The sequence below is a fragment of the Nicotiana tabacum genome, chromosome 17, assembly GCF_000715075.1.
Source record: "Nicotiana tabacum cultivar K326 chromosome 17, ASM71507v2, whole genome shotgun sequence".
NCBI lineage: Eukaryota > Viridiplantae > Streptophyta > Magnoliopsida > Solanales > Solanaceae > Nicotiana > Nicotiana tabacum.
The window spans coordinates 14093980-14119200 of NC_134096.1; the positions used below are offsets into that span (position 1 = coordinate 14093980).

Here is a 25221-nt window from a genome sequence, read left to right on the forward strand (position 1 = left end):
TGTGTATTGCTTGGAAAAGGGTACACATTTATGTAGTTGTTGACCAACATCACTCATAACGTATATGAGGAATCAATACGAATGGTTTAAAGGTGGGATTAGGAATAACGAAACCTTGGTGCGATCTTAGTGAGCGGTAAACTAGTGCCAGGTAGCGTAGTTCAAAAGAATACGTCTAGTAAATTGTTGTATTTGCTCGGAAAAGAATTATGGCACCCAAAGTGCTCACGATCGGTAGAGAATATCTAGGCGAATTTATATGAGACGTGGCGGGGAGGATTCCGACGAGAGGGAAAATTGTAACCCTAGACCTTTCCAATCTTTTCTACAACATTTGCCTTGTTAGTATTAAAATTACAGTTTTTAATTACCTTGCCTTTAGTTAGTAAACACTCAAACCATTATTTAATATTTCCGAAGGTTGATTACTTAAATTCGTGTGAATCTAGTGGTTATAATTAGTAGGTTAATTCCCTATGGGATTCGACTCCGGACTTGTAAACCAGATTATATTTGCAACGACCACTAGACCTCTTAGGAGGCATAGTTGGGCGTGATTAGTACGCGTACACACTACCTACTTCAGCCCTCACTTGTGATACTACACTGAATTTGTTGTTGTATTATTAAAATGAATAAACTTTATCAACTATACAATAAAATCTTAAACGTTATTATCCATACATAATCTAGATATCATGTTAAGGTTTTGTAACTTTTATAACTTTACCGTTATAGTATGTAAAGTTTAATTACTTTAAGTATCTAACAAAAATAGTCTTGTGACTATAACTTATGTTACGTAAAATTCAATTATTTTAATGTGATTAAGATAAATTGATAAAGATAAATTTGTAACTTAGGTAAAGTTTAGTGATCACGTACTGAAATTATGTTTGAATTGAAATTGGAAATAAGAATGTTTAGCCGTAGCATTCTGTATTTCGGAGATGATTAATTAACTGCAGTCTGCACCTTAATAACAAGTATAAACGTTGTTTTGGTGCGTAACCAGGTATTTTCCGATTGAAACTCAAAATTCAATTTTTCGCTAATTATGCCGGAGATTGGAAACAGGATGGCGACGCCAGTGCTCCATTGCTGCATTATATTTCTGCTCTTGCCTTTGGCTCTCATCGTTGTAAAAATCCAATCTTTTTCCCCTTATGATTTGGGGTTTCCAAGTGTTAGTCCCAGATTTCTCTCAAGTCTATCTGGAGTCACTGATGTGTCTTAGTTGTTGATAAAACTAAAATCAAAATTATGCAAGATCAATGTTCCAATCCCAGCAAAAAAGCTTAGGTAATTTCTTTCTATTTTAAGTCTTAATAGACAGACTACTTTATATTATATGGGGACAATGCTAGTTTGTGTCTGTGTGTGCATTTTATAAAAAAATGTCCTTAAATTATCTACATTGTTCGAGCTCGAGGCAGTGGTGCACGTGCACCCACTGCTATATGGTGGTTCCGATGCCAAGATGCTTGTATGCTAATTTCAAATATGGTGGGGCAGTTTATGCATTTTCAATTTGTATTGGTAGTTTTGTTTTCTTCTCAGGAAACTGTGAGATAGCTATGAGATGTTAGAGGCTGATCTAGTATATAAAAGTAGCACCACTTAATATATAATGTGTTTTATAAAAATTGTCTTTGGATTATCTATATTATTGGAGCTCGAGGTAGTGGTGCACGTGCACCTACTGCTTATATACTGGTTCCACAACCGAGACGTTTGTATGTTCATTTCAAATTTCGTGTAGCAGTTTATGCATTTTCAATTTATTACTTCAAACACTTTAGTTACTTGGCCATGTATCTTCCTTTGTGAAACAAATGTGGAAACAGCCAACCATCTATTGTTACATTGTGAATGTGAATGGTCTGATGAGATGTCAATGTCTAGTCTTCTCGTTGAATTCGATATTGATTAGTGTTGGATGAGATGGTTATATGAATTACAATCAAAATTTGCTAGATTGATATCATTCGTTTATGGAGTTTGTTTCAATAATTATCACACTTTCCTTTATCATTGACACAGTTTCATTTTATGGCTTTGCCCTGCGCATGCTGGCTTTGGATGCCTAATTCTTTTCCTGCCGGGTTATCTTTTGCTTTGAAAATTGAAACAGAATATATATATTTTTTTTTATTTTGCACCGGGTGTCCGAGTCTCTTTGAGCCCCGACTAATCCCGGGGGTGCACAGGTCCTCGGCAAGGAGTTTCCCGCAAGTGCACCACGGTTAATTCAGGTTTTACCCATTCCGATGGCCCTCAGAAATTGTTTGCACCCAGTCGGTTTCGAACTTGAGACCTTGAAAGGGAGCAAACCCCAAGGCTCAAGTCAATTGACACCAGGCCAACCCCTGAGGGTTGAAACAGAATAATTTATTGTAAAGCTGAAAGCAATTATTGAGGAAACTTTTCTCGATCTGTTGGTTTTCTTGACAGTAGACTGTAGGACGTTGAAGGCGGATCTATTATACAAAGGATAGTGGGTGCTAAACATTTTCTTTAAATCATTACACACATATATGTTGTTTGAACCTAAGGCAGTGCTGCGTGCACACATTGCTTATATTGTGGCTCTACTTCTGAGACATTAATATATTAATTTCAATTGTGGTATGGTAATTTATGCATTTTCAACTTGTTACTTTAACACATTTGTTGCTTGGTCGTGTATATTTAATGTTTAGATTTTAGATTAGCAGCATGTATAATAATGAGATGTCAATGCTCGTCTTCTAGTTGAATCTAATATTGGTTACAGTTCAATGATAGGTTATTTGAATTGTAATCAAATTTGCTAGAATGATATAATTCTTTTTATGAAACTTCGTTTCAATAATTGCACTTATTGTTAATGTAGACACACCGTTTCCTTTTTTGGAAATATAAGGGTGAATTTTTCCCTTGGTCCATAGTAAGACTGGTAGCAACATTTCTGCTTTACTGAAATGTAAGCCTAATGAACAGCACATTCTTGGTAATTGTTTTTCTAGTTATTCAAATTTGCAAGTATTTGAACTAACAATACTTGTCTACATTCGAGTGTTTCTTTACTATGTAATCCCATTTGTGAAGAGGGGCTTGGAGATGCTGAAGATTAAACAGCATATCAACTTAGGACAAAGGAAGTAAGGAACTACTTTATCACCTTCAACGCTAATCAATTGTCGCTCGATTGTTTTGATTGAGTTTGATTCCCACTACACCTCGTGCTTGCCCTCCCCCCTCTTTACATTTGTTAAAGAAAAATCACTTTGTCTTCTATTTATTGTTTGAATATTTTTAATTGCTCATCTGCCTGAAAAAGAGTAAAGGATGCACCACGTCTGCTAAACTGGTCAATGAACTAATTATTAATTGCATGTTGATAGCGCTTCGTGCGCTCTTGCCAAGCGTATGGTAACCACTTTCTCTTTATGTCTCTTGTTTATCTTTGCATAACAAATTTTCTTGAGGAGAAAAAAGGGAACACAGAGGATAGTGGAGATAAACCTTTTCATTTATCTACTGCTGTTTATCTTATTCGAGCGAGCATGCTTTTACCATTTCTCTTACAAGCTGGAATTTCATCATGTTCTTGTATCCTTTTTATTGAAGAGATTGCAAGTATGACAAATGTCTACTTAGGTTGATAAGTTAATTTATAGTTATTTAATATTGGAGTGAAATAGACCTGAATAGAGTTGAATGGATATAAAGTATTCATACTCTCAAAATAGGAAAAAGAAGATATAAAGTATTCATATAGTTGACCCCAACTAAATTGAGATTGAGGCAGTGGAGATAACTGTTTCAACTATTGTTGACTTTTTATCTTATTCGTCTGAGCACATTCCTTGTGGCTTTTAGTAAAAGGGGATAAAATACCGTTTCCTGTACATGCGAGTATTTCCACATGTCCTTGTATCCCTTTTATTTAAGTGATTACAAGTGTGACAAATATCAACTTAGATTCATAACTTAATTTGTGATTATTTAGAATTGGGATGAAATGTATCTGAATAGAATGGGGATATGGAGTATACATATGGCGGAATCTGGTTAATTTGGCATTGAAGCATAGTTGATTGATTGATTGATTTATGTCTTGATACAATATTTGTATATTCGGAAACACTATTAATTGCCAATACAGGCATTTCTGGATTAGCCATGGTTTGCCATGGAAGACATTGGATTCCATGCTCTAAGAGAATATTATTAGTTTTGTGGAGTAGTTAATTTATCTTTCTAAATCCTGTATTCAATATTCTTATTGCTTATGGAAATTTTCGTGGCAGTTTTACTTCTAAAGCAATGCTGACATGTCGGCCATTGGTGATCTTGAAGATAAGATTCATGCAAAAGAAACGTTAAAGCAGCGAATCGGACAAAAAGAACAGTGTACCACCACCGACAACATCAATATATATAGTTTAGTTCGGATTCCTCGATGCTGCACTTCTTTGTGGCTTTTGCATTGGAGGTACTCTTCCTTTTTCTTTTCAGGTTTACTAGATTTCCATTCCCTTTATTGCCATTCCTCTTTCTCATTTTTTCCTCTTCAATTTTGCCTTACAATTGGTAAATCATCCTATGTTATGCCTGAATAGTTCTTGTGATTTCTGATTCTTCTATTTGATTATGTTTGTACTTCATTAACAAATCATGGGGATACTTGAAATTGCTAGTTTCCCTACCTGTGATTTGGCAGTTTCAGTAGTTTACTAATGGCATGCTACCCCCTCATGCAAGGAATTTTTTCAGAAAAGAACCTGTTTGAGCATGTTGAGTGTCACCATGCACTAGGCGAAGATGGGTGATTGCCGTATAGGACGAAGAAAACAGAATCCACAAAACTTAATCAACTCTTGTGTAGAGTTTTCTTTCGTGCTATTGGTATCTCACAGAAGGGCTCAATTTGTCAAGTTCGGTGAAATCAGAGGTCTTTTATTAATGAATTCATTGCACGATGCTAGAAGGGCCATTCCCCCTACACTCTTGCCATTAATTGGATTCTCTTTATGCCCAAACTTCCATACTGAAGATTGAAATACATATTGAATAAAGGAAACACATTATTTCAATTGAACTTCCTTTTCTTTTTACCGAACTTCTTATTGACCATATCTAAAGCAGGCCAAGCTGCTATGTTTATGAGCTAGTCCCTTCTTATTGTGTAGAAAACCTATCAATTATAGCATTTATTTGAGTTTTCCTTGTATCTTAATGGTTAACCAAGTATATCCTTAAAGTAAAAGGAACCATTAACTGTTTCCTTGGCTGTCCGCCCATCCAAATTTAGTTGTTAGAACCTCGTAGTGGACAATTCAAATACCCTAAAGCAAAGCTTTTGTATATAATTAGTTGCTTGAAGTCGCCTATATAAATGTTAATTATATATATTTGGTATCCTTGTCTCTATTCTCATCAATTCAGATTTCATTACATATGTCTAAGTTCTAAAAGAGACGATTTATCATTTTGAACTATAAGAAGATGGTTCAAATGTCGAGATTGACTTAAACATAATTTCAGGAGAAGGGGGCGTTCACAGCATAACTCTTAAACTTCTGTGCTTGAATATGAAATCATTCTGGTATAATCTGCAAACGTTATTATTATAGCAAAGGCAGATCAAGCAACCTTATTATTAATAGCTTCTGATGCAATTATTGTGTAATATGCTATAAAGGACTTGAACTTTCTGATTTTCTCAAAATGGGACGGTCAATTAGATAAGGGCAGCACTAGGAAGAACAAGGCCCCAAATTGAATTAGTTAGCTGGTTTAACTGAAAGGTCCTCTTCACTTCTGTCTTATTTTATCTTTACTCATGTGCAAATACTTATCTCAATGTTTAAAGATCTGATCTACCTTTTTGTGAAATACCAACTGCGGTCGGGATGATCATGCTTGCTTTTGAGAAAAGGGGGTAGTGAGAGGGAGCTTCATATGGGCTAACAATCTTGCAGTTTGAATCCACAGACATCTTCGCTCTTAAAGGACGTGAGGAGTCTCATTGTAAGGCTTTCCTGAAGCCTCGACAGATCTTGGCAATTTTGGGCAGTAGCAAGCAACAAATATTATCTCGACAATGGTAATCATAATTTTCAGAATTAGTAAAATTACAACTCACCATTCATCTCTTCAAAAGTTATGACAGTGAATATTAGTATTCTTTGTTTTGACTTGCACTCATCTTTATCAAGTGCTTCCTTTTAGCTCCACAATAGTTTTGACATCTTAAATTAAGCACTGGTATGTTTCTGTGCATTCCTTTGAGCCGAGGGTCTGTCGGAAACAACCTCTCTACCTCACACAAGGTAGGCGTAAAGTCTGCGTACACAATACACACTACCCTCCCTAAAACCTACTTGTGGGATTACACTGGTATGTTGTTGTTGATGTTTCTGTGCATTTGCCATTTGTCTACTTTGAATCAAGCAGTGAAATTCATGCAGCCATGAGTGCAAGATGTGTTGCAGTGTGTCCTTAGTGGCTGTGGTACTACTTGTATTATTCTTATCTTGCATGTTTTCCAGAATGGTGATCCTTTTCGGGTACACCAGAGTAGTTGTTCTTTGTACTTGTATAAAGGTCAAGAGAGACTTACTAGTACTTAATCTAGTCTTGTCTTGACACTGGAACTTTTTTCCTTACCAGCATAAATTTTTTACGAGTCCAACAAAAACGGCCTGCATCGTTCTGGCTATCCTAGGTAAAGTTTCTGTGTCATCTTTTTGATTCTTTTCTTGCAAATTTGTTCTGTGATTTCTGTCTACTAATTAGCCATCCATTAAACTGTTTGGCAGTTCTTTTCCTATACACTTTAAGCCCCGCTGATGACACGTCAATGGTCTTCATGGTAACTTCTGTCCTAATACCTAAGCTGAATATTCGTGAGCATTTCTATTGATTGATTTTAAGCATTCTTGGTGGCGTATTTTAAGATAATGTTAATTTTCACGTCCAGGGCTGCGTTTTTGTGCATGTAATCATGATAATAGCATTTGCTATGATATATGAAATTTGTTCAACACGCCAAGCTCGAGGCAGAACAAGTAGCACATTCGTTAACCACTTGATTGGTTGCGATACACTCCATCAGTATGTGCCTTCATCGGAAGCTTTTCCGACCAGAAGAAGATTGCAAGAGCTGAGGCTCCAAGTTGCTCTTCTAGACCGTGAACTTGTTGAGTTTGGTATGTTTGCTATGGTTATCTGTTAAAACTTTTCATAGCAATACTTTTGCTGTCTATATGTCCTTGGGATCAGTATCATAGACTGACCTTTGAAGATTCTTTCAAGCAACTAAAAATGATCTTTTTTCTTATTATATGGTTGTTTCCATGTGTAGAAAACTTAACCTTAAGTGAGTTGCCTTCTGCTAGTGTTTTTGGAATTCCTTCCATGAATGAAGAAGAGATAAATGCCTTACCTGTTCACAATTACAAAGGCATTGGTCTAGAGAGGTAAGTTATAAGCATTCTAAGTTCATGCTTTTTCCTTTCAAGCCTTCGATTTTCTGGCATTCTTGTGCACCTAAAGAATGATGATTGAACAACTGAAGGTAGCCTGTGATTTAAATCGATAGAACTAGCTAGTGACAGAATGGATAATATTGAAAATATGTAATGACATGGGATGAGTGAGTTGCAATTCTATATTTTCTTTTCCTTCATTTTCTTTTTGGTATTTTCTTTATAGCAAGCAAGGGTGGGAAAAGAAATTGATGGAGAGCTATTGCTTGGATGCAAATTTGTCTTTTCAACTGTGTTTGGCACTACAATGTGATCTTTAGTCTTCTGTGGCATTCCTTTGCTTGGTGCTATTTTGACCAAGGTCCTTTGGTTGAGGCCAGCATGCGCGTTGCCGTTTATCGGTGGAGGCAGAGACACATAGCATTGCTGCCATTGGCCGATCCTTGGCCTTAGCTGTAGATGCTTCATTCAGAACTAGGCTAATCCTTATTGAATCCTCATGTCTTTGTGCATCCTATCCTCTGTCGACCACGGTTTAGTCCACAAGTGGGATTTAACTTTTACCACTCTAGAGTCACAAGGAAATATTTTGGCCATTTGGATGTCTTAATAGCATGCATTATATGTCAATACTTGCGTGTGTGTCCCAAGCCTGTCATCACTTGGAAATAGTGGGGAAGTGCTAGTTACTATAAGTGATTATGGAAACTAACAGTCTAATATTTACTTTTGGTAAAAAATGTTATTGGCAAAAAGACATAGTTAAATGAATTACTTTTCTTTTATTTGTGTTCTTGGTCCAGTTGAAGTGTTATTACATGGTAAGCTTATTTTGGTTTGACCTAGTCAGGATCAAATTTAAAATTATGGAAATTTGGAGACTAAGTATGAACTCGAATAATGTTGAAGTACGTCATATTCCTCCTGTTTGGATTCCGACTCAGTGATAAGGACACAGCTTGGGATCTGTGGATTGGGCACACGTCACAAGTTCAAACCCATGTCATTAATAGGAAGCTTGGTATTTAAGTGGGAACATGACAGAGGGTGGGCTGATACTCCCCCGAGTTTGACATCCGTGGACCATGGTTTGGCCAGTTAACTCTCAGGGAACTTATCGGTTATCCAAATAGAAAAAAAAAAAATACTAGTTCGTATGCTGAATTGCATAATTGTTAGAATCAGTGTTGTGAAGAGCGTGAAGCGAGGAAAAGCGACAACCCCCATTTCGCTTAGCGAGAAGCGAAGCGCTCGCTTTTTTGAAGTGAAGCGGAATTTAAAAAAAATAAATTAAAATAAATACTGCATAGACAACACATGTAATTGTAAGCAAATGTTCAATACTTCAATGTAAAGGATATAAAAATTAGAGGAAGGGCAGTTTTTCTCTGTTAAAAACTGGGCAGAGAAAGAAGAACCCAAGGATTGGCATCAATTCTGAGAAAGAACCGAAGGTAAAAAAAAATTTCGCCAGCATTTCGCTGCTATTTGGACGTTGCAAGAAGAAGAAGAAGAAGAAGAACATACCTGTTGCTGTTGAAGACTTGAAGTTGGAGGAGGAGCAGGAGCAGGAGTTGGAGTTGGAGGAGGAGGAGGAGGAGGAGGAGGAGGAGGAGGAGGAGCAGGAGGAGGAAAATCAGAACATACCTGTTGCTGTTGAAGACTTGGAGTTGGAGTTGGAGGAGGAGGAGAGGAGGAGGAGGAGGAGGAGCAGGAGGAGGAAAATCAGAACATACCTGTTGCTGTTGAAGACTTGAAGTTGAAGTTGAAGTTGAAGAAGAAGAAGAACCCTAGTCTAATGCTCTCAGATGCTCTGCTTTAAAACCCTAGTCGCTGTTGTTCGTTTAATAAAAGACAGAACAACTTCGTTTTTAATTAAATAGCCTGGGTCTCTTTAAAAAAGAAGAAGCGGTCGCTTCCTTCGCATCGCATCGCATCGCTTGGTCGCTTCTCGCTTTTTAGTGGGAAGTGGTCGCTTTTTTATACCTGAGTCGCTTCACCCATGTGAAGCGGGCACTGAGTCACTTCACATCGCTTCTCGCTTAAAGCGAGGAAGCGAGCGCTTTTTTAATCACTGGTTAGAATGTAATGATCCTCTTTCATTTACTCTTTTAAAATCCCGCATTCTATTATTATAGTTATTATAATTTACCTTAAACCTAGCCCCCGGAGATTTGGTCTAGTGGTAAGAGCGAAACACTGGTTAGGAACCAGTTGTAATTCGATTCCATATTGGTCTTTTTGCAGTGAGGATGCACCACTGGAACAAGGTTCATTTTCTGCAGCCTCAGCTAAGGTACTTTCTTTCAGATGCTCAAGGGTTATGCCACAATGCTCTATTGCTTGGTGACATCTTCACTTATGGCTTAGATATCCATTGTTCTTTTTTCTTTTTCAGCTGCTTGTTGCCTTCTCTTTGTTGGATAACTATAAATTTGCTTGAGCAGAATAATGATCCGAATCCAGGAGCAGTGATATAAAAAGAAATTCTCCCCCAGCTGAATTTCATTAAGTTTCAAGAGGGGGAAGGGGTAAAGAGCTAAAAATCTCATGATAAATGTGTTTACAGCCCGTGAATGAGAATTCTAACAGTATATTTTTTCTAGCTTCACGATATACTTGTCCTATCTGGTCATATGAGATGAATCTTTGCTATGCTTCTTCCCGTGCTTGGCTTTTCAAAGTCCTTCGTTCACTTGCTTAAAACATAAGATTTGTTCTTAATATTTTCAGTGTGCTCCTTTCAAATGAAGGTTATTTATATACTCCTATCTTCAAATGAAGCAGGGATATTGGAGGATAGGTATAACAGAGGAGGATCCCTCATGTGACGAATCGACATGTAATATTTGTTTCGAGCAAGTTATAAAGGGAGACCTTGTTCGTAGCTTGCCATGTTTACATCAGGTTTCTGCCTATTCTATCTGATTTTTTCTTCCTTGCCTCTGAAATACATTTTATTCTTCCATTTTCCTAAATCACCTTATGGCAGAGATTGATCTGAGTTAAAGCTCTAAGTCAATGGTTGTGAATGAATAACTCAGTGGAATTGACTGTAATTACCATTGCCTTGTCTTTGGTGCTTGAATAATTACCAGAAATGCAGTGATTGAGAAAACTGGGCTACTAGTCTCCTAGCAGCAGGGCAAATGTTTCCAAGTTCTGATCTTAGCACTTCCCCTAATTCTAACCCGCATTATTTTTGGCAGTTTCATAGCAGATGCATTAACCCGTGGCTCGCAGTGAATGCTTCATGTCCAATCTGTAAAATTATGCTGGGGTCAGGAGCGCAACAAAGCATCGAGATTCAAGAGTGAGATTAGTGATGATGAAATGGTCTGAGCACTAGAAAAACTTTAAGATATGTTTGAATTCTATTTCCAGTCTGCTTTTGAGAATAAAAGAATTCTTACAAGAATTCTCACTGCAGTTTTAATAACTTGTTGCAGCGGTATGTAAATAATAGATAGAAGACTCTACTATGTGTTGCACTTTTCTCTTCGTTTCTAAGTTCTGTGACCCTGAGGGTTCTGTTACTGTGAAATGCATGTTAAAACTTGTCTTAGTAGTAGTAAACCATGTTTTTTGCTAATTTTTCATGCTAAATCATACACAAAATGTTGCATTAATTGCTTTTCCAGCAATCTCAGAGGAAATAGGTTTTAATTGTACTCTAGGTTTGAGATTGTACTCAGGAACAAGATTAAGCTTTTAAGCATGCAGATGAGTATTTGTTGTCAGCGTGAGTTCCGTGGTTATACTGGCGCATCACTCTATGCCATTTGTAGCAGTCACATGCTCAAGGGTGGTTGGTTGAACACCTTTAGCCGGAAAAATTAGACTGTGTATATAAGGCATATATTACTTTCTAAATTCGTATATATTAAATCTTGAGCATCTTTAGCAAAATTTCTGACTTCGTCATTGTATGCCATTGAATGTTTGTTGGTGCAAGAATGGCGGCTGAGTAATGCATCTACTTTTGAAGTTACGACTTTCTGCTTGGAAGTTCATGAAGGTGGGAAAATTGTCCCATTTTTTTCCGCCCAGGAATATAATAATTATGCTGAGCAGTCAAGAACTCATATTTTCAGAAGATAAAAGTAGCAGAAATAAGGATGCGTAGATGAATGTGTGGGCATACTAAGAAAGATAAAATTAGAAACAAAGATATACGAGACAAGGTGGGAGTTGCCTCCGCGACAGACAAGATGGGGGAAGCGAGGTTAAGATAGTTCAGACATGTGAAGAGGAGGAGCACAAATGCCCCAATGAGGAGGTGCGGGAGGTTGACAATGATAGGTCCAAGGAGAGGTAGAGGTAGACCGAGCAAGAATGAGAGAGGTGATTAGATATGACATGACACATCTTCAGCTCACCAATGACATGTAGATAGGATAGCATGGATGTTGAGGATTAGGGTAGAAGGTTAGTAGGTAATCGGCCGATTTCTCTTCTTTTTTTGTGAGAGAATATGGTTCTAGTTTAGAGCACCTTATCTGCTCCCTCTTCTCGTTTATCAGTATTATTGTTATTATTCTATTATTATCTTATTTTTCGGATTTATTACCATTGTTTCTTTTATTGTAGTTATCTTTACTATTTTGTTGTCAATACTTTTTCCTTGTATCTTTTAAAACTATTTTGAAAACGTTTTTCTTGAGTCATGGATCTATCGGAAACAACCACCCTACTTCATACAAGATACTTGTGGGAATACATTGAGTATGTTATACTGTTGTTTGAATATATTAATTATGAGGCTGCATTATCTAGGTTGAAGGTTCTGCGTGGCAAACCATGAAATAATTCAAGATACTAAATTAGCCTTCCATAAAAGAGCATGATCTGTATAATAGAGCCAAGACTGCTTGCAGTTGCCGTCATTCATGACGAAACAAGTTTTTTGGACATAGTCTGCATACCCAAATGTCTAAGGTTTATTGATGGTACTGTCTCTTTTCGTTTTCTTCAGCCGAGGGTCTATCAAAAATAACCTCTTTATCTTTCGGGATAGGGGTAATGTCTGCATACACATTACCCTCCCCAGACCCCACTTGTGGGATTATACTGGGTCGTTGTTGTTGTAGTCTGAATTTATAAAAGGGGTAATATGAAAGAAATAAAACTAATGTTATCTCTCAACACGTTGTTTGTTTTATTTTTTAGATATAATTTTTGATAGTTACCGATATTGGATATGACAGCTCCGATCACATCCATGAATATATACTTTCAAATGACTAATGGGGCACAAGGAATCAACACCTCATTAGCCACAGGGGCGGCCCAACCTCATCGGAGGCCTAAAGCAAAATCTTAATAAGAGGCCTTAATATATATATATATATATATATATATATATATATATATATATTATTTAAAATAACATCGTTTTTAAAAAAATTAGACAAGTGAGGATGTAGAATTAAAAAAATGAGAACTTAGTTTTATAAAATACAGAAAATTAAATGAATTTAACGTTGATTGCATCACAACTGAAATAGGAGAACCCAGAAAACATAAGTGAATCCTTTTTTTAGTAAGTCCCTTTCTATATTTGGTAACAATTCAACTTTAGATTTTTCTTTTTACCATTAATGAGATGATTTCTAACCCAAAAACTTCTATGATTTATTTAAGATTACAAGTTTCAAAAGTCTTCCTTTATTTCATAAAATCCATGTCCAGTCAAATACTTTCATATAAATTGGGACGGAGAGAGTATAATTTATGTAAGAAAAATAAATAATAAGTTAGATTATTAGATATAGTTACGTGACCAACTAATGTAAAAAAGCAAAATAAGATTGACAGAAAACTATTTTAGTTATATTAATTAGAGGAAGAAATCGAGTTATTAAAAATTAATATGACAATAAAGAAATAAATTTATCAATAATAAAAGATAATTATATAAATAATATACTACTATATATAGAGAATACTAGTAATTTTGGGGCCCTTAAATTTTTGGGGCCTAAAGCAAGTGTTTCACTTGCTTTAAGATTGGGCCGCCCCTGGCCAGAGCTGATTATTCGGTGGGATGAGTATGCTAATGGCGAAAAGTAGATCTTATGCCTTGGCTCATAGGGCTAAGAAATACTTGGATAATGTGAGGGACACACAATACATTTTTTTGACAAGCCTATGAATTTTGGTGATAAAACATGTGGTATTTAGTTGGAAGAAAAGATTGTTAGTCGTGCCAACAAAGTCCCAAATTGAAAGTTGGTAAGAAAAAAAACTACATATAAGATGTCGAGTGCGGGCTTCATGGGCGGCTCAATAAACATATGCCTAAAACAAAACTTCATGAGAGGCCTTATTTTATTTTTTTATAAATAAAAAAAGAAGTTAAATTCACATATAATTTCATATAAATTCTATTTTTCTAATTTTTTAATGCAAAGTTATTAATAGTTTTATCTAATCCATTTAGTCTCTTTCGAGACATACTTTCTAATTTAAAGTTTCTATTGTTTGTTAAAATTTATCCATGGCAAAATTTGAAATTATATTAAAGTTCCAACCTTTTTTTGAGTTATGAATTATTAATCGAATTTTTTCTCAATTTATGGCTCAGAGAGTAATTCCCAAAAAGATATTTTTTTTCCAATTTAATCTCACTTTTTTATTATGAAAATTTATACCTTTTCATTTAGAACACTAAATATTCTTTTAAAATTAAATTATCATATAACCTATTATGAAAATTTGTGGCCCCATAGCTGCTTTAGCAGCTTCACCCTTGGGCTGGCATTGGCGGGCTTGGAACCAAACTGACTCCACCAAAACGGTGGAGAGGTGGGGGGTTGGGGCAACCCCTTTGAGAAATCTGTAAATGGGTTTTGCCCATCTTATTGTCTAATATGTTACGAGCAGCCAAATGCACAAAGTATCCCGCTTTCAAGCAGGGTCGGGGAAAGGCCGCACTATAAAGGAAGTGATATAGATAGCCTACTCTAATGCAAGCATTAGTGATTACTTCCACGGCTCGAACCCGTGACTTATAGATCACACATAAACAACTTACCGTTTATTCCAAGGCTCCCCTTCACTAATATGTTATCTTATCCTGCTTCCATTTTTAAACATCTTTTTAGAAGTTTATGTTCACCACACTGCTATATTATTTAGTTTTCTCGGCAGATGTTACTCAATATAATTTACAATATCCATGAAGTTGTCAACTCCTAAGAAGCCGGCCAATCTGCAGTTTAATTTGTACAAACATGTTTGTACTACAACCTCATCCAAAGTCAAATTTGTACTGCAAAAATACTATCATCAAAATTCTCAGTCTAATCATACCTTCTTCTTATAGAAGATTAACTAACATAACTAACTTCATAGCACAACACAATAACAAGAAAATGATCATGGCTTCTATCAAGAAGTCAACTACTCTTTTAACAGTAGCTCTCTTCTTGTTCTTGCAATTTTTCACTATCAATGGTCATGGTGGTGCTGATCATGATTCAGATCATGAGAATACCAATTTGCGCGCAAAGGGATTGATTCTTGTTAAAGTTTATTGCTTGATCATAATGTTTGTGAGCACATTTGCTGGTGGAGTTTCGCCATATTTTTATCGATGGAACGAGAGTTTTCTATTGTTAGGGACTCAATTTGCTGGTGGTGTTTTTTTAGGGACTTCTTTGATGCATTTCTTGAGTGATTCTGCTGCAAAGTTTGCTGTACTTACTGAGAAAGAGTACCCCTTTTCCTTCATGTTGGCTTCTGCAGGTTACCTTCTTTTACTTTTTTTTTTAAACTAAAAATAGAAATTATATAGCAACAACAAGTTGGGGACGGCTATATGTCACTTCTACATTTAAGCTTAACTTATATTGTCGCCATACCAAATAAATTCCCCTTAAACTAATTTTTGCAATGTCGTCAGCATCCTCGTTCCAATCCCTATATATATATATGATCAATGTCAGTTTAGTCCCAGCATAATCACGAGAGACCTATAATAACAACTGCGTCGTAATCCCAAACAAGTTGGGGACGGCTATATGTCACTTCTACATTTAAGCTTAACTTATATTGTCGTCATACCAAATAAGATAAAAATACATACCAAATAAAATAAAAGTGAAAAATAACATTAGAAGTTCTCTAACACTAAAATCTATTCTTAATTAGTCGATATCACATATATGGATCTTATTCTTCCATCATAATCTATCTTTACCTAAGTCTGTATTGACTACAAGAATGAGAGACTTGCAACTAGATAAAATATGTGAATTTTTTTTCATTATGTAATTCTAATAATAAACTGCATTTTTTTGGCAGGCTACCTTCTCACCATGTTTAGTGACTGCATTATCATGTTTGTGACAAAGGGTCATGAATCAAGTGAGGCCAAAGTTGAAGTAGAAGGAGGAATGTCAGCTAATAGTACTGAGAAGGGACATGGGGAAACAAATCCTTTTCTCAAGACAACTTCATTTGGGGACACAATACTTCTCATTCTTGCATTGTGTTTCCACTCTATTTTTGAAGGCATTGCTGTTGGGGTATCAGGTAATTAAATTAACTACTCCTACTAGTATATGAATTTAGGGAATTGAAAATTTTGACTTTCTTGCTTTATTTGTAGTATAAATTGGAGGGAATATTTCTAGGAAATTCTAACTATTAGTTATAGACATTGTTATGACGAAAATCCGAAAATAAAAAAGATAAGGAATATCAAATTTTAATGTGAAAAAACCTTCAAATCGGAGGTAAAAATCATGGGATACAAAAATCCATAAAGCTTCATTATAACAATAAAAGAGTTACAAAAGTTCTCCAAATTGGCTACATAACAAGTGTCAAATATGGAGCAACAAAAGCAAAAATAAATCGAGAGAGATCACCCAAAGTCGAGCTACTGTTTAGGGCTTATAATCTGATTCTACAAGCATCCAAGTTCAATCTCCACCACTAAAATCAACTAGCAAGATGTTACGAATACCCAATTAAAATTTTAGCCCGATCCAGTGGTGACCAAATTGAAAAACATAATTTAAAGCTGGCTGGTCGGAGTAAATATCTGTAGCAAAAAGAACACTTTTACTTCTCTCTTGATGGATGCTCTTCCGAAAATCTATCTTATGTGCTAAAGTCTTTCAAAGACTAAAGACAAAGAGCATAAAAAAAGTTCTCTAAAGTTGATCTATATATAGGTAATGAATGGTGCTTTCTTTTAAAGCCAAAACTAATTTCAAATAGGAATAAAAACCAAAATCTAATTTTAAATAGGAGTGAGAATCAAAAGAGAAAAGGATTAGGCCATTGGACCTTGGGCTGGACAATAGTCAATGGTCCAACAAACTCCCCCTCCAGCCAACCAGCCAAATATGTCTTCAAGTAGAGCAATTATTGCCAAGTTTCATGCTTGCCAATTTGTTTTTTGCAAAACACATGCTTATCAACATGCTTAACTACGAAACTCTCAGGATGCTCCATATAAATCTCTTCATCTAAATCACTATGAAAAAAGAAATCTTGATAGTCATCTTCTCAACCTCTAAATCTCGACTTACGGCTAAGTCCAGAACCACATGAATAGAAGGCAACTTCACAACATGGGAGAAAATTTCATCAAAATTAACTTTTTTCTTCTGTCCAAAATCTGTAACAACTAACCTTGCCTTGTACCTAGGCACAAAAGTATGTTGATCTTGCATTACTCTGAAAATCCATTTGTTTGATAAAGCTCTCTTCCCTTTTGGCAATTTCACCAACTCATGTCTGAGTGACTTTATCTCATCTTTTATGGCTTATACATGCTGCTTTTTGTGAGTATCTTACAGGGATTAATCATAACTTTGTGGTTCTCCCATGTAAGTTAAAAGTACATACTCACGAGGAGAATAATGTGTGGATTTTTATTTCTCCCTGTAGATCTTCTAACAAAGGTTTCAAGATCATTCAAAGTAGTTACCTGAACAAGAATTAGGTGTTGTTCAACCACAACATCATCAATTAGAGAATCTATAGGATTTACACACTGATGATTATTTTGATATGGATCATCATCTTTATTATTAGAATTTATCTCCTAAGTTTTGTCAATATCTTCTATAGTCGGTCTTCAAAGAACACTGCATCAGGACTTCAAATAAGTTTCTTATCAACTGATCGTAGAAACGATACCTAAAATTATCTTTGACCATGATCGATGAAGATGAACCATTTAGTTTTGACATCCAGCTTCGATCTCACTCTTAAGGAATAACACACAAATGTTACACACTAAAACTCTCATAAGAAATGGCTTTGGAAAACCAAACTCAGTCTGGGACACCACCATCCAAAGTAATTGTATTAACTATTTCCGCCCAAAGGAATTTGAAAGTTTAGCTCTAAAAGAAAGCATATAATTCTTTCAACTAGAGTTCTATTCATCCTCTATGCCAAACCATTCAATTGAGGCATTTTAGGCGTAGTTTTCTAATGATGAATTCCTTAAGAGGATTATAAAAATTCTTACAATAAGAGGATTATAAAAATTCTTTAAATTGTCTACATACAAGCGCTACATATGGAGATATTATCTAAAATAAAGCTACTATTTAGGGCTTGAAATTTGATGTTACAAGCCTCCAAATTCGATATTCACCATTTAAATCAACGACCAAGATGTTAGAAATACTTTTTAAAATTTTAGCCCGATCCAACATAAACGAATCGAAAAATATAATTTGAAGCTGGCTGGTCGGAGTAAAAACCTGCAGCAAAAAGTACCCTTTTTCTTTTCTCCTCTCTTGATGGATGCTCTCTCAAAAATCTCATTTATGTGGTATGGTTTTCAAATACTAATGACAATAAGCATAGAATATTTCTATGAAGTCGCTCTATTTATAAATAATAATGTTCTTTTTCTTAAAGCCACAAATTAAAATTAAAATCCAATTTCAAATAGGAATAAAAATTAAAATTCAATTCCAAATAGCGATGAAAATCAAAAGAGAAGAAGATTAGGCCTTTGAGTCTTTGGTTGGACAATGGACAACAACCCAACAAACATTAACACTGTAAATGCTTTTTACACAACTATTTCAATTTAACCAAATATAGTAGGTTATTACTTCAACTTAATCTGATGGTGTATAAATTTAATATACAATCAGTGCACAAAATTTATAATACTCTTAAATAAACTCAATTTTACTTGGAAGTAGACCTATTACCAAGATTATTTCCAGCTAAGCTCAATTCTCAAGTTATAGCTCTTTTGAGAAATCAAATATGGAGCATTCTTACAAATCTTAAATGATAATTATTATTGTTGTAAATTGTTATTAACCTTGAATATCCAAGGACTTTATTTCACATGGAGGACAAGACAAATAACATAAGGCCAACTCAAACTTTCTCTCTCTAGGATGAGAATTTCTCTTAGTGACAACTGAAATGGCGAGAAAATCGAAGACGGGAGGGGGAGGTCAGAAGATTCAAGGCAGTCAGACAATGAATTTAGTGAGAAAGGGAGTATTGCAATCGGGAGATGCGAAGAAAGTAAAAAACATTAACGCAATCCAAGGGATTATACCTTTGGATGTTAATCAATTGTTCAATCCAGCAACACCGCAGGGAGGGAACAAGAGAAATACTGAAATTGAAGTGTCGAACAGGGCATCATGGGAAAACCTTGTAGAAGAGGAAATAATGGCGACCAAAACTACAGGTTCGACTAAAACCCTAGAATCAAATACTAAGTCATGGAGTAATATTATGGGTTCAATATCGATATAGGAAGGGCTGGACCTAATTGAGGAAAGTACTGAAATGAATGTCAAAATTACAATGGAAGACATTAAGGATGAGGTTGAGTATTGGACAATGGTGGTGGTGTGCTATGTCCTAGGGTCTAGTCCAATATAGGTAGATATGCATGGATATTTTAGGCGAATCTGGGGTTCATTGAGGATTGACAAAGTAGTGCAATTAAACAGAATGGTGTTCCTGGTACGGTTTCATAGTGTTGAAAGCAGAAGCAAAGTAGTAGAAGAAGGAGTCCAAATATTTGATAGAAAACCTGTAATTGTAAAGCCATGGAAGCCAGATATGTAGATCACAAAGGAACAAATGGAGAAGATTCCTATTTGGGTACGATTGATAGGGCTAGACATCAAGTATTGGGGGCAAGCAGCTCTTACAAAAATAGCAGGTCTAATTGGGAAACCTCTCAAGGCTGATATTGCTACTACTAAAAAGGAAAGGCTAACGTATGCAAGAGTATTGGTGGAAGTGAAATTGAATCAAAAGTACCCGAAAACCATTAGATTTGAGAATGAGTATGGAAAGATTATTGAACAGGTAGTTCATTATGAGTGGAAGCTTGTATTATGTGGGAAATGCAAGAATTACGGGCATGAAATTATCGAGTGTCGAAAATTCCTACAGGAGGAAAGAGTGAAGAATGAAAAACAACAAGAGACAAAGGAACACATGGAGGTAGACCAGCAGAGAGAGCGAAAAGAGACACAAAAAGATCCAGCATCACAAAAGGGTGAAGAAATGCAACAGAAGGATAAAGGGGTGGAAAGCAAGCAAATAGAGGTGGGCCGATGGAAGAAGAACCAAACCAATAATCAAGGTTATAAAGCTGGAAAGTATGTGAAGAAAGCAGTGGTGGTTCAAAAAATACCACTTAAGATAGGCAATACATTTGCTACTTTAGGACAACAACAAAGTGAAGAAAGGGCAAGTACTAGTCATGCAGGGCAGCAGCTAGTAACACATGAGCTTGGAAATATATGCAAACAAGGGGCTAAAATTGGCAAGGGTGGGGGAAACCCACCAACACATGGATAAAATTGAATCTTGGAATCAAGGGACTAAACAATCCAGGTAAATAGAAGGAAGTCCATATGTTTATGCATAATTGTCAAGATGGATTGTTTGGTCTCTTAGAAACTAAGGTTAAGAGAGCCAAGGCACAAAGAGCTGCTCTTAACCTATGTAATGGATGGTCGTATAGTACTAATCTAAGTCATCATAAAGGAGGAAGAATCTGGATTTTGTGGAAGCCTATGGCATTTGATGTTAGTATATATAAAGTCACAGAATAACTAATACATTGTGGAGTACATCACATTGGTACAAATAGGAAGCTATCAGTTACAATGGTATATGGGTTCAATGATACTGCATTGAGAAGAAAATTATGGAAGGATATCAAGGATATTCATGACTATATGTCAGAGCCTTGGGCAGTAATATGAGACTTCAACTGTGTCCTGAATAGAGGGGAAAGAATTGGGAGTCTAGTTACAATGTCAGAAATAAGAGACTTCAAGCAATGTGTAGAGGACTGTACATTGCAGGTATGAAGACTTCCAGAGCCTTCTTTACATCGAACAACAAGCATGGTTTATAGTAGGATTGACAGGGTTTTGGTGAACAATGAATAGATAATGGCTCTATCAGACTCAGAAGTATACTATAGGAGTGAATGGACATTAGATCATTGTCCTGCAATAATAAGATGGGCTGGGGAATAAAAGAATCAACATATGTTCAAGTATTTCAACACGTGGAGTTTAGTACCAGAGTACAAGGAGAAAGTTAAATAAGGATGGAAGACAAATAAAACATGGACCAAAATTTATGAGCCGGTGGGAAAACTAAATAATTTGAAGGGAAAATTAAAGCAACTAAATACAGAAAAGTTCAGTCATATAGAAGGGCAGGAAGATAAAGCACTGGAAGAACTAATGCAATGTCAAGGTAGATTGTAGAAGAGTCCTCTAAACCAAGAGCTACAGGAAGAAGAAGCAAGGCTGAGTAGCAATTACAAGAGATTAAATGAAGCTAGACATCAATATCTAAGTCAAAAAAGTAAGGTGCAATGGCTGAAAAAGGGGACCTAAACACCAAGTTCTTTCATAGTATGATGAAGGCCAGGAGGAATATGAATATAGTGTTTTCTATTAACTGATTCACAAGGAGCAAATGTAACTTAGATTGATGCAATTGTAAAATCTTTTATTGAGTTCTACACTACTTTTTTGGGTACTAACATGAGGGAAAGGGAGCATGTAAATAGTAGCTTGGTTTGACAAGGACCAATAGTTACTGAAATACAAAGGAGATTGTTGGAAGAAAAGTTTACAGAAAGAGAGGTTAAGACAGATTTGTGGGAAATTAATGGAGAAAAATTACCAGGTCCTGATGGTTATGGAAGGAAGTTCTTCAAAGATAATTGGGAAGTGGTGGGAAAAGATGTAGTGGATGTTGTAATGGAATTGTTCAGAACAGGGAAAATGCTAAGAGTGTTGAATCACACAGTGATTACCATTATACCTAAGAGTTCTCATGCTACTAGTGTGGGAGGCTATAGACCTATAACATGATGTTATACTGTCTATAAGGTGATATCTAAAATGTTATGTAATAGGTTCAGAATGGTACTGCCAACTCTAATCTCTGCAAACCAAAGTGCCTTTGTTGCAGGGAGAACCATTGTGCAAAATATTCTGATTTGTCAGGACTTGGTAAGGCTGTACAACATGAAGAATACTACTCAGAGCTGTTTGATCTAGATTGACCTCAAAAAGGCATATGATACTGTAGAGTGGTTGTTTGTGGAAGAAATGCTCCATGCAATGATTTTCCCTCAGAGATTCATTAAGTGGATAATGGCATGTATAACTACTACTACATATAGCATAGCAATAAATGGGGGGCTATATGGGAGTATTACAGGGAAGAGAGGTCTCCGACAGGGTGATCCAATGTCACCCATGCTTTTGTAGTGTTCATGAAATATCTTACTAGAATCTTGAATAAGGTAGCTTAAATGAGAGGCTTTGGGTATCACACTAAATGCAGAGGATTGAAATTGAATCATCTATATTTCGCAGATGATATACTGTTATTTTTGCAAAGGCAACTATCAGTCAATAATGCTTTTACTAAGAGGACTGCAGTCTTTCTCTAACGCTTCAGGCTTGATCACTAATGCAGGAAAGTCGAATATTTTAAGTGCTAATATGGAATCCCAACTATTAGAAGATTTATGTAAGGCAACTGGTTATCTGAGAGGGGCATTACCATTTCGATACCTGGGGTTGCCTATCTCAACAAAGAAGATCTCCACCATGGACTGTGAAGTACTAATAGATAAGATTACTGCTAGACTAAAGATCTGGAGCTCGAGGAACATTTCATATGCTGGTAGAGTACAATTAATTAACTCAGTTCTTTTACAAGTACACACATAATGGTCATCAATCTTCATCCTGCCTAAGGCTGTGTTAAAAAACACTTACTGCAATATGTAGAAATTTCTTATGAGATGGAAGAGAACAGACTAATAGAGCCCCTTTGGTTGCATGTGACACTGTATGTAGTCCAAAATAAAAAGGAGGTCTAGGGATAATAGATTGTATGATATAGAATGAGGCAACAATAGCAAAATATGTGTGGAACATTGCTCAAAAGGCAGACAATTTGTGGGTGAAGTGCGTTGATCACATTTACATAAAAGGTATCAGTTGGAAGCAATACTTGCCACCGACTGATTGCAGCTGGTACTGGAAGAGAATATGCAATGTAATGGAAAAGTTCAAGGGGGATATATGGGGAATGAATGGCAACAGATAGGAGGAAGGTATTCCATACAAAAGGGATATCACTGGAGGAAAGGGGAGGTGAATGATTAGCCTTGGGCTAGATGGATTTGGGATTCACTAAATGTCCCAACACACAGTTTTATAAGCTGGCTGGCAGTACATAAAAGATTGTTGACAAAGGAAAAGCTGCAAAAAATTGGAGTATGCCAAGAAACAAGATGTGAAATGTGTGGAGGAAGCATAGAAACAATCCAACATCTGTTTTTTGAATGTCATTTCTTGAAGGAATTCTTGGGGCTTCTGATGGAGTGGCTAGGAATGAGGATAAATACACCAGATATTGAAGGGTTGTGAAAAATATTAACAAGGAAGATCAAAGGTAAAATGTGCAGGAAGTTTATATTGGCAAACTTGGCAGCGTTGGTGTACAAAATCTGGCAAGCAAGGAATGATGCAATCTGGAACAGCTGAGTACCTAGTCCAATGGTGGTATGTAAGCAGATTATACAAGAGTGTAAAGTTAGATTGGATATGCAAAACATTAGAAGAGAGGGTAGGGATAGTACAAAAATGGATGGAGGAATTGTATAGCACACAAAGATAGGAAAAATCGATTAGCCAGGAGAACTTTTGCGACTAGAAGGAACTTTCCTCTAGTTTGTACAAATTTGATATGACTGTATATTTGGTTGGTTGGAGATTAATAATATTTTTCTTTACACCAAAAAAAAATACAAATAACATAAGAGTTATACTTCTTTGGTTTCATTTCATATATGCTTTTGTAATCATTAGTTTTGCTATCTATTTACTTTCTGTGATCTTCTACGATAATGTACTTCTCTGCAGCATAAATCCTTAATATATGTATATAAGTCTTATGCGCCGATCATGTAAAGATTCTTGCACTAGTTTTATCAGGTTACCAATTATTATCTATTATAAAAATTCACATGTAGTTACCTTATAAGTGATCTGATAGTGTAAATACTTTAAACCGTCAATGAATAAATTCGTAAATTCAATTTGCATTCCTTCAATTGTGTTTCAGCTACAAAGGGAGAAGCATGGAGAAATCTATGGACAATTTCATTGCACAAGATATTTGCAGCCGTTGCAATGGGAATCGCACTTCTAAGGATGATACCTAAGAGACCATTTCTACTTACTTGTGGTTACTCTTTTGCCTTTGCTATTTCAAGCCCTATAGGTGTTGGAATAGGAATTGCAATTGATGCTACAAGTGAAGGAAAAACAGCAGATTGGACTTATGCCATTTCCATGGGAGTTGCTTGTGGAGTTTTCATATATGTGGCAATAAATCACCTTATATCAAAAGGTTTTAGGCCACAGAACAAATGTTATTTTGACACTCAATTCTTCAAATTTTTTGCTGTGTTTTTAGGAGTTGGGACTATTGCTATAGTCATGATATGGGACTAAGATCATTCGTTTTCTGTAATTTTACCGGCTTTAATTTGTAATTTTTTTTGTGTTTTTTCTTCTTTTGAAATTCAATTATGTTATCGAAAATAACTTCTCTATCTCCACAAGGTAGGGGTACGGTCTGCGTACATACTACCCTCCCCAGACCCCATATATAGGATTACATTGGATTTTGTTGTTGTTGTTGTTGTGTTGTAAATTCAATTATGTGTGAATGTACTTTTTTCAGTATAAAAATAATTGTTGTGTTTTTATATACCGATTTCTTGAGCAGAGATCTTCTCATTTATAATGCTTATCACAAATCATATTCATCAATATACAACCAGTTTGAAAGGGAAAAAATGATGCTTTGCAAAAGGAGATTTTCTCAAAGAAAATAACATTCTTGAACTATTAAGAGAATGGACTGTAAGCCTTACTCAACTCAAAGCTAGCTCGATTGAGAATTGTCAAAAATCACAAAAACTCTAGACCAATAAGACTTTTATACACCCTCGCACTGCTAAGGTAGTGTGGACAACTTAATATTGAGGGGCCAACATCGTATAAACCAAGAATAGGGAATATGCCCATCTCGGATATCATGTTAAGAATTAGACATCGAACATAATTCAACCCTAAAAGTTAGCACGCAAAGAAATATGCCTAGACACACACAAAGACACTAGAGCTTATGCCATCAACAAATGAGGAAATTTACATAAATGTCT

The 25221-nt window shown here is 35.8% G+C and overlaps 2 protein-coding genes across 3 annotated transcripts; both read left to right on the forward strand.

Annotated features, from left to right (window-relative positions):
* The first annotated feature begins 915 nt into the window (after positions 1-915).
* On the forward strand, positions 916-11022 carry LOC107815861 (E3 ubiquitin-protein ligase SDIR1-like). 2 transcript variants are annotated; one of them, XM_016641503.2, is made up of 10 exons: positions 916-3143; positions 4296-4480; positions 5970-6094; positions 6661-6715; positions 6810-6862; positions 6971-7199; positions 7355-7469; positions 9726-9774; positions 10266-10385; positions 10688-11022. In XM_016641503.2, the coding sequence occupies exons 3-10, from the start codon at positions 6092-6094 to the stop codon at positions 10793-10795; spliced, it is 732 nt and encodes a 243-aa protein (XP_016496989.2). In that variant the 5' UTR covers positions 916-3143; positions 4296-4480; positions 5970-6091; the 3' UTR covers positions 10796-11022. The 2 variants fall into 2 exon arrangements, with proteins under 2 accessions (XP_016496989.2, XP_075090150.1); XM_075234049.1 differs by having other exon boundaries at positions 5983-6094.
* Positions 11023-14653: 3631 nt separating this feature from the next.
* LOC107759225 (zinc transporter 2-like) lies at positions 14654-24764 on the forward strand. Its single transcript, XM_016577112.2, has 3 exons — positions 14654-15227; positions 15786-16016; positions 24114-24764. Exons 1-3 carry the CDS (start codon positions 14714-14716, stop codon positions 24503-24505), a joined length of 1137 nt encoding a protein of 378 aa, XP_016432598.2. The 5' UTR covers positions 14654-14713; the 3' UTR covers positions 24506-24764.
* The last annotated feature ends 457 nt before the right edge of the window (positions 24765-25221 follow it).